Raw genomic sequence first — 9,154 nt, 5'->3', positions numbered from 1 at the left:
CTAGCAATGTGGGACGTCAGGTGTGGCTCCTCCAGCCTCCTGGTCGTCTTTGTACATCAATAAAGTGCCAGAATTCCCTAAAAAAAAAGTTCTTTCGAAATGTTTGTTTTATTGCCATAATTATGACTTGTCTAATTAGGTTCCTGCATGTACTTGGAAGCTATAGTCATCACAGGCTCTAGCCTGTGACTGTTATGCACTTATGCTATGCCTAATCCAGCACATCTCTGCCTTTTCTCTTCTTTTACCTTGTTTATTGCTCTTTCGAGACAAACACGAACATCCGATAATGGGGTGTGGACGCAACTAGTTGCGAAATATTCGTACTCGAAAAGCAAGGGAGAGCTGCTCACAGGCCATAACATTAGTACTAGTAGACTACATAATAAGTTTGTAGTGCATGTTTTCTCCCTACAGACAACAGAGATGACATCTACGTTACAGACATCTAGTACAGCGACAATACACGTGATCACACACGCTTACATAGAGATAGATACACAGGATCATACATACGCTATATCAACTAACATACCACGTTACTTGCAGCCACGCAGCAAGTCTTTTAACACAAACTAGTTCTCAATGCTTAGATACTAAAGTCTAACACTCTTCAAGGCAGATCACATCTCCTGCTGGGTGCGATACGCCGCCTTTAGGAAGTTGTCGAAGGGGCTGGCGGGTGGAAGCTTCACCATGGAGCATGGCTCTGATGACGTGCGGTTGATCTCAAAATCAGACGATTTTACCTGCACAGGTGTAGTTAGTGACGCCAAGGTATACATCAAGCCTGTACAAAATTTGGGTTTTCAAGAAATCGACCTACCTTGGGAGTAATGAAATGCTGGGAAGCAGGAAGGCTTGGCACAGGGTTGTCTGGGGTCGAGCTGTGGCCATTCACAAGCCAGCTTGATAACTTCTGCCTACTGCCTGATCCAAGGGCCTCACATTGACTAGTCATTGTGCCATACGGGAGGGGGGAGGTAGAAACAGATGCACCTGCAACCTGGCCAGCTACATGTAGCGCCTGACCACAGAAAAAGTGTCCACTAGTGAGACCAATACAAAAGCTGAAGTAAAAGAATAACAACTTTTGCTGTAATAGTAGTAGCTAGCTTCACCAAACAACACAATGACACAAGAGGGTAGTAAAATATGCGCAGGGGCAGCTAAATTTCATGGCAGGTACTCACCGATTCAAGCAACTGACCAACACCCAAGACACGGGGAGCAGATTGCGGTAGAGTAATCTTGGATATGGAGCTAGCAGTGTTTGTAACTGGTGACTCGTGGAATCCACCATCTACCGAAGAGGTTCTTGAACACTCCTATAATGCAGAAGCAAGGCGCGTGAGAAGATATAAAAACATATTTCAATGATGGTAAGGTACAGTTACAAGAAAACATTGCACTACTGTAAAATTTTGCAAGTTTCGCCACCTAACTGCGTTATCAGTTAGAGTGATTTAGTTGCAAGTGACCTACCTCATCAAAAGAAAGGGATTCATCAGAGAATGCCTGTGCATGAAAGTTGGCCCAGTCAAGGCCAGAATTCGACCCAAACAAGGGCACTTCTTCAGGAGTAAACATCTCTGTTAGCTCCTTCACCAGTACATTCTTATCCTTCTGGTAACACAGTTAAGAACAATAGAAAATAGCACATTAGCTTCACTTTTAAGAGCATCAGCATCTGCACTAGGACCGCAAAATGCAGTGGCAACAGAAAACATATGAAAAAATCAAACTATTCTCACAAGACTCACCTCAGTTAAATTAGAAAGTGCGCCAGCAATTACATCAAGCACCTGCTGGTCATTTATCCCCACTTTCTTCCTGCAATCAGAAAGTATAGATCTAGCAACATCTTGATCGCTTTCAGAACCATAGTTGCCAAAATCCGACTGCAACCTTACATAGAGTTGCAAGTCTTCACCAATTCTTAGATAAGAATCAATCTGCAAAAATATTTCATAACATAGTTATCACGCATTCATGAAATACAAAGTAATTTTACGTTTGCTAAATAGTAGAATAAGCAAAAGTTTGAATAAAGATAATCAGCCAATGGGCACGGAAGAAAGCTACCATCAAAGTGAAGCACACTAAAGAACATTAGCATGAACACATGTGTTGCCTCACAAAAAAAAACCCTATTACAAGGATACAATATTTTCTGGAAAAAACTGAAGAAAATTTCACATGAAGAAACATAATAGGAGTGTCTTATTAGCATCTGTACTAGAAATTAGTACTTGCAATGGATATAACACCTTAGAAGTATACAATTTTTTTACAAAAAACTGAAGTAAAGATTCACATAAAGAAGCATAATAGGAGTATCTTCTTACTTTGTTAGCTTCTGTATTAGAACTTTGTACTTACATTGGATGCTGTAAAACACCTTAGCAAATCTGACAATTCGGTAACATGACAGGCTTTTCCAGCAAAAGCAAGCATACTGGTCGCTAAGAAAAAAATAGACCGCCGGCAAGAAGGGGACAGGTCTCCTGGAAAAATTGCACAGACAAACTAGTGACTTTCATGATCTATATGGAGAAAAGAGACAATCATAAGTTCCATTATGCAGATCCTACCATTTGGGGTTAAGGCAATACTTCGGAGGGACAGGGGCAACTGGAAGAACTGAATGTTATTACTGTTTCTTGAATTCTGCAGCACCAAAATAATTATTAAATTATGAATAAAACTACATTAAAAAGATATGGATAAGATTACTTAGGCAACATAATCTGAACTTCCATCCTGTGCAAGGATATACTTTTTTCAGTATAAAAAGGAGATGAGAGAGACCACTGACATGCTTAAGAAAATGCTACCCAAAATGTAGGAAAACAAATGAAGACCATTTGATGAACTCTTCATTGATATAATTGATATTTCAAAGCTGCAGTTAAAAAAGGAACCCATACCTTAAGGCGGGAAGAAATAACCGTGAGGCTGTACGAGTGACCAATCGCCTCATAATTAAAAGGACTGTTATCAGTCTGAGTGGCTTGTATCCAGAACGCAGACAGCAATTGATTTGTTTGATCTTCAGTCAACAGGACGATCTTGGTTTCCTGGAAGATACATAAAAATGGTAATCGTGATTAAATAGATGCATATCCCTCTAGGTGGTCTCACCTGACCCAAAAATAAACATTGCCAAAAAAAACATGGAACCATTGCAGGTGAATCGGCACAAAAATACTCTCGGGACAGGGGCAAGGGGTACCTCTGCAGAATTAGTTAGTGTTGCCCATCGATCGACGAAAGAGAAGACCAACTTTGAAAAATACGCTGGACTTTTCCGTGCCCAAACATGTTTATTATCCTCTTCATGCATGTTTCTTTCCTTTCCATCATCATGCATCGTATTTCCAGGCTTATCTGAACATAAACATTCTTTCTCTCTCCTTAACTTCTCAAGTAAAGCAGTAGCTGAAGCAAATACTGATGTAGCTCGAGACTGCCACTTTTTTGTTTCATATAGGTACTCTGAGTCGCCCCTCTGATGGCTTGAACCTTGGGCAATAACAGCGGAAAATATGTGATGCGCCCCGACACGAGTGTCTGCATCTGGATGTACCATGGACTTCAGTATCTGCTGGAGGAGTGCTTCTGGAAACACCTGCTACGAAAAGTTAGATTAAAAGATCAGTAGATAATGGCAGAAGTGGCCCACTGACCACTAGTGAGGGAGTCGCATTTTTGCAAGGATGGAGTGTGAGCAGTATAGTTAATTATTTTTATGAGTAGAAGAGATACACAGTTTCTAAACGTGGTTGCAGCCTTTTTTGTTCAGTAAAATTATTCAGTGAGTGGATGGAATAAATTCAGAACTGACCATAGGAGAGTTTGAAGATACTGATGTTAAAGAGATTATGTGGCAAAGTATCAGCAAACTGCCAATAATCGCTCTTGCAACAGCAGGCATAGAAGGCAAATTCTCCAACGTAATTGCCATCATGTCATAGAGTGGCCTCACATCATGAACCTATAAGAAGTTCAGAAAATTAACATAAGTGGGGGAACTGTATGCATACTGGTATAAGCCTTTGGCATCTAAGGTTGCGCAGTTGCAAATTTCTAAGAATATGCACCAAAACATCCATGGCAGTTGAGAAATGTTAACATGTAACTGGAATAGTGTAGGACATACTCCTCTAACAACTTCAAGAAGACAGCCCTCCAGGAATTTTTGAAGAGACTCATTCAAGTTCAGCTCCTCAACACTGGCTGACTCCAAGGCCTCTAGTGTTTTCCTCAAGTGCCTGCACAAGTCACCTGCTACTGCAAGTTCAGGAACAACACCTTGTGATCGCAGCTGTTGTGCCAAAGATGTTGCTGTCTGAATAATATCAGATTTGGTCTGAGGATCATGCAAAATATTCTTGTGATCCAGGTGCCGGATGACAGCAGTCAAAATCAATTGTTCGTTGCCTGTGAGAAACAAATGTATTAACACTTTAGCAGACAAGGAAGCACTCAAAAATAGTGCAAAGAGGAAAAAAAAAGTCCACTGTGGACTGCAACATGTAGTTGATGATTAAATTACTAGCAAACTTGTAATAAGACTTATGATGCAGCTGACGACTGAAAACGCCAAACATAGTGTCTGCATGAAGTCTACTAAATGGATTTGGTAGTATGGAAGAGCAAGGAAATTATTAACACTGTCTCTATTACTACAAAGAATAGGATCTTACCATGCCATGTAAATACAAGAGTAAGCAGAAAGCTGAAATATTAGCATGAGGCCTGTGCATTTTTACTAATTTTATTCTGCGAGCAAAATCTACCTGAACTCTTCCCTGGACAAGACATATCAGACAAGACAAGCAAAGCCAATCCATGCCGAGGAGCCCATTGTTTCTTCATATCAAAGTAAGAAAGCATTGGATCTAGGATGCGCCGCATAGTTGTACTCTCTTTGGCCAGTTCTGCAAGCTTCTCAACGCAAATATGCGACCATACGACTGGGCATTCACGCTCCTCCCTGCAAAGCCATTAAAACAAATTGTAATTTGCTGGGTGCGTCTCAGCCTAAATACCAAAATAAGAAGCATCAAGCGTGTCACAAAATATAGGTCGCACAGCTATTCACAACACCATTACTTTTGTTACCTAGTTCCCGTTCACCTTTTGACTGGTGGATCAAACAATGAATAAACGAACTTTACCTTTCATATTACTCTACTATACATCTAAAGGAAAATTTCTTCAATATGTTCTTTCATTCTTCAATATGTTGTTCTTTCATATTACGTCTAAACGAACTTTACCTTTTTATGTTGTTTTGTTGTTCTTTCATTCTCTTTTCTTGCATCTCTGATGCACCGTGCATTTAGTTAATAGTAAGATCACATTAGATGCACAAAGTTATCAAATAATAGTTGAAATACATCTACACCTTTAAGTGTGGTATCTGACCTCCACTTCTAGCATGATGTACCCTTCACAGTAGGAAAGAAAATTGAATGCACTATTGCTTGACAACATCTAAAACAAAAATGAACTGAGACGCTGCAGTGCAGTAAAACTTGTGTGATGTATACAACCATGCATTTTCTGCACAAAATGTAGGAAACAATGGTATTGCAAACACAGAAAAATAACACTTCACCTGGTCAGAGCTGAAGAATCCCTTGCTGACCGCGGTCTAACAGTAGCACTTGAACCACGGATATTCACATCATTAACTCCACCTAAGACAACTCTACCCTCACGCCTGACTATCTCATCAACCCAGTTATGTTGCGATGCTTGTCTGTCATCATCACCAGCAGCTTCCTCCATCCTGTAATTTTCCAAGACTGATTGCACCATCTGTCACATCCAAGAAAGTTAAATCCTCAACATCCACCATTTCATTTAACTTGAGAAATACGGAAGTTATTTAAGAAGCAGTCAAGTGAAAATAGTACACATAACATAACCATAACAGAGCCATTTGGATTCTTATGTATCACAATTAATAATCAACAGAACAATGCCATACAAAGAACTAGTAATAGTTACCTCATCAAACTCAGCAAATATGTATGAATGTTCCTTCATAAACCAGATCTGCACGAGTATTAGAATAGTTAACTGAAGTGAACTTCCAAATAAAAGTACCAGGAAATCGCAGAAGGTAACAGAAATAACGAACAGGAACTGCAAAGCCAAATTTACCATTGCTGATAAACACTGCAGGCTTGCTGCCCGCAGAAGCTTATGCTCCGCTCCCTGTTGCCGTGAAAGTGCACACACTTTGCAGACCAAGCCTTCAATGTTCCGTGCATATGTGTGGTCTACCTATTAATGTGCCAATAAAATGAAACCTCAAGGCACACAGCTCGAACAAAACAAATGGAAATGCAATGTTTATAATACTGAGCATGTCTGGTCCATCATAATGCCCACCTGACTGTAAATGAACTTCGCTAAAGTTTGACATCCAAGTATATGAATGTTCTCTTGCTTGCTTTCCAGGAGGTCAGTTAGGACGTTCACCAGGCTGACAGCAAAATATGCCCTATACCACCACATGCAGAGCATACAAATTTAGCCACAGAGCTTCATGACTTACATTTCACGTAGGAAACACGAATGACAGGCACGGGTGTCAGAAACTCACATCTGCTCCTTACAAATGAAGAGTAACTTGCTGTAGGCTTCAGTGATAATTTTGACGTAGTTCACATGAGCAGCGCGCAGCTCCTTGCGGCTCCTCTGCTCCAGAAACTTGGCAATCTGACAAGCATGCAGTGAAGGGGAAACATACTGGATTATTATTGATTAGGCAAAACAATCATAAGGAATAATCAGAAAGTAATTAATGCAGACATCACATGCCTTTGGAATACGCAGGGGATTCTTGGCAGCATATTCGCACAGCTTCATGATTTTCCTCTCGTTCGGAGAGCCCTCCTGCAGAAGTAATTACGCAGCATGAGCAGATATGCAAACAGCAGCGGAAGCTACATTCTGCAAAAGAAATAGCGGACAGTGGCAGGAGACGGCATGTGATACGGCCACGTTCTGTGGAGCGTGTAGAGTAGTTATATAGATAGATCGACGACAGCACACCATTATTCAACGGTCGCAGCAGCAACTGATAAGTAAGGCCGACTATAGCGCGCGACAGGGCAGCACTTACGGGGGTTTTGGGGAAAATCTCGGCGAGCAGCTTCTTGTAGCGCTTGACGGGGCGGCGCGAGCTGGGGCGCAGCGCCGGGCAGCACACGCACATGCTCTCGCACGACGGGAACAGCTTGGCCCCCATGAACCCCATCTTCGCGGAGGCTGGAGCGGCCGCCTCGGGAGCGGATCTACACGGTGCGCCGGGCGCGCATTGTGGCGGTGAGCGCGATTTATAAGTTTAAGCGACAGAATCGCTGGATGAGGAACAACTTACATACCTCAGACTCAGAACGTTGCCGACGGGCGCGCGCGACGAGGAGGGCCGGAAATGGCGGCGGCGGCGGCGCGCGTGGAGAGGCGGAGCTGCACGCGGTGGTGCACTGTGGGGAGGGGAGATGGAGCCGGCTTGCTAGGTCAGGAGAGACGGGCCATGGCGGAGCGGAGGGGAAATTTGGTGGGGTGGAGTGGGGAGTGGGGAAAGAGGAGGGCACCACGTGACGGCGGCCTGGAGCAGCCTTTTTCTCGGATTGACGACGGCTTTCCACGCCCAACAACACGCCAGCCTGCCCAAAAGTACGGAACAGTGACGCACAAGACAAGGACTGCGTTTTAGGGGCTCTTTGTGGACGATAAAACCGTTGCTGGATATAGCAACTCAATCATCGAGTTCTTTCTTTATTAGCAAGACATCATTTAATATGGAATGACTTGTTTAACCAGGAGTGGCGGTAGAGTAGTATCAGACTAGTCACAATGGGAAGTATCATACACTAGTATCATACACATGATACTAGTTTATGATACCAACCCCACAATGCATAGTATCATAAGATAGTATCATAGTATCATCATATTTAATATTTTGTAGAATCTCAATGTAAATGTGTGTACATGATGTGTTTGTCATTAAGTTTTCTAGTTTTACGTGCTATGATACCGTATCATATTATGATACCACTCTCATCTCTCACCTCATTAATTGGTGTGCCACATCAGATTTTTGCCAACATGGCATGCATGATACTACTTATGATACTCCCTTGTGGCTAGTCTCATGTTTACAAGAAGAAACCAGTTCGATAGAAAAAACATCAATATGTCCTTTTTTTTTTGGAGCATTGTTTCCATACACCTTTCCAGGGAACTTCTCAAAAGGTAATTTGGCACTTTTCCTTTCCATAACCAACACATACTAATCGGATTTTCAACAGGTAACCATTCACCTTTGTAGCCCATTCAGAACCCTAAACCGCATTCTCTCGATCCTACTCATATGTTCCGCGCACTTGTTATCAAATGAAACTTATTAGTTGGTTATGCATTGAAACATGAAACTTATTACTTGAATATCCTCTCCTTTGGCTTTGAAACATGAAATGATGTGAACTTTATGCTAAAACATCATTAATCATGTTGATTGTGTTATATGTGCATCATCATCCCATGATGCAATCAGCCGTAGGTTCAAATGTACAGTGGCTTGTGAAGGTAAAGTCCGGTATCGATGAACTTCATGTCGATGTTTTGTTCTGCAGATATCGCCCAGGCATGTGCAATGCATTTATGCAAACCATAAGAAAGACTCGCAGCTGGTTGTATTAGAATCCTCGGCAACCTGGGTATTGATCTAGCGCCTGGAAACATCACATGTTCTGGATTTGAATTTGTAAAGATTTAGGTCAAAAGTGGACTACCAAATATATCATGTTTAATCGGTTGTGAGTATCTCACAACATGAAAAGGTATCATTGTACCTTCTTTAAAGGCTAAGTTTTAATCCCCATGAATAATGGTAAAGTTTTATAAATGGGGGCGCACATGAGTATACATAGGGTGTGTTTGGTAGGTCGGGTCATCTCAACATGTGTTTCTCATCTCATACATGTTGACCTCAGCTAAGCTAGATTGAGATTTTGTGCCTTGTTTGGTAGTCTGCGTTCCGTGAGAGATTCTCACTCGAGATGTTGTTTGGTGGATCGTATGAGCTGAGATAGGGCTGAGTCCAGGTTTTTACACAAAAGCCCCT

At 41.8% G+C, this 9,154-nt stretch overlaps 1 protein-coding gene across 3 annotated transcripts; it reads right to left on the bottom strand.

Annotated features, from left to right (window-relative positions):
* Positions 1 to 346: 346 nt before the first annotated feature.
* LOC127295605 (protein SEMI-ROLLED LEAF 2) lies at positions 347 to 7,638 on the bottom strand. 3 transcript variants are annotated; one of them, XM_051325572.1, is made up of 20 exons: positions 7,407 to 7,638; positions 7,145 to 7,316; positions 6,841 to 6,915; positions 6,623 to 6,738; positions 6,409 to 6,520; positions 6,178 to 6,300; positions 6,022 to 6,069; positions 5,627 to 5,829; positions 4,803 to 4,999; positions 4,163 to 4,443; positions 3,848 to 3,997; positions 3,236 to 3,634; positions 2,931 to 3,080; positions 2,595 to 2,670; positions 2,383 to 2,507; positions 1,764 to 1,955; positions 1,486 to 1,626; positions 1,194 to 1,328; positions 827 to 1,027; positions 347 to 728 (listed from the first exon to the last, which is right to left on the bottom strand). In XM_051325572.1, the coding sequence occupies exons 2-20, from the start codon at positions 7,277 to 7,279 to the stop codon at positions 624 to 626; spliced, it is 2,964 nt and encodes a 987-aa protein (XP_051181532.1). In that variant the 5' UTR covers positions 7,280 to 7,316; positions 7,407 to 7,638; the 3' UTR covers positions 347 to 623. The 3 variants fall into 3 exon arrangements, with proteins under 3 accessions (XP_051181532.1, XP_051181530.1, XP_051181531.1); XM_051325570.2 differs by having other exon boundaries at positions 347 to 749; positions 7,407 to 7,636; XM_051325571.1 differs by having other exon boundaries at positions 347 to 749; positions 3,236 to 3,631; positions 7,407 to 7,636.
* Between the last annotated feature and the right edge of the window lie 1,516 nt (positions 7,639 to 9,154).

The sequence above is a fragment of the Lolium perenne genome, chromosome 4 (genome assembly GCF_019359855.2).
Source record: "Lolium perenne isolate Kyuss_39 chromosome 4, Kyuss_2.0, whole genome shotgun sequence".
NCBI lineage: Eukaryota > Viridiplantae > Streptophyta > Magnoliopsida > Poales > Poaceae > Lolium > Lolium perenne.
The sequence above is the reverse complement of the archived record's forward strand: the minus strand, read 5'-3'. Positions and strand labels throughout refer to the sequence as shown.

What these genes read in the sequence shown, in the direction of transcription:
- LOC127295605 (XM_051325570.2), bottom strand. Translation starts at nt 7,279, where the DNA reads ATGGGGTTCATGGGGGCCAAGCTGTTCCCGTCGTGCGAGAGCATGTGC. An exon ending in TTGTCCAGGGAAGAGTTCAG is followed by an intron (nt 4,444 to 4,802) that starts GTAGATTTTGCT and finishes TGTTTCTCACAG; the next exon opens with GCAACGAACAATTGATTTTG. An exon ending in GGTGTTTTACAGCATCCAAT is followed by an intron (nt 1,956 to 2,382) that starts GTAAGTACAAAG and finishes ATATTTTTGCAG; the next exon opens with ATTGATTCTTATCTAAGAAT.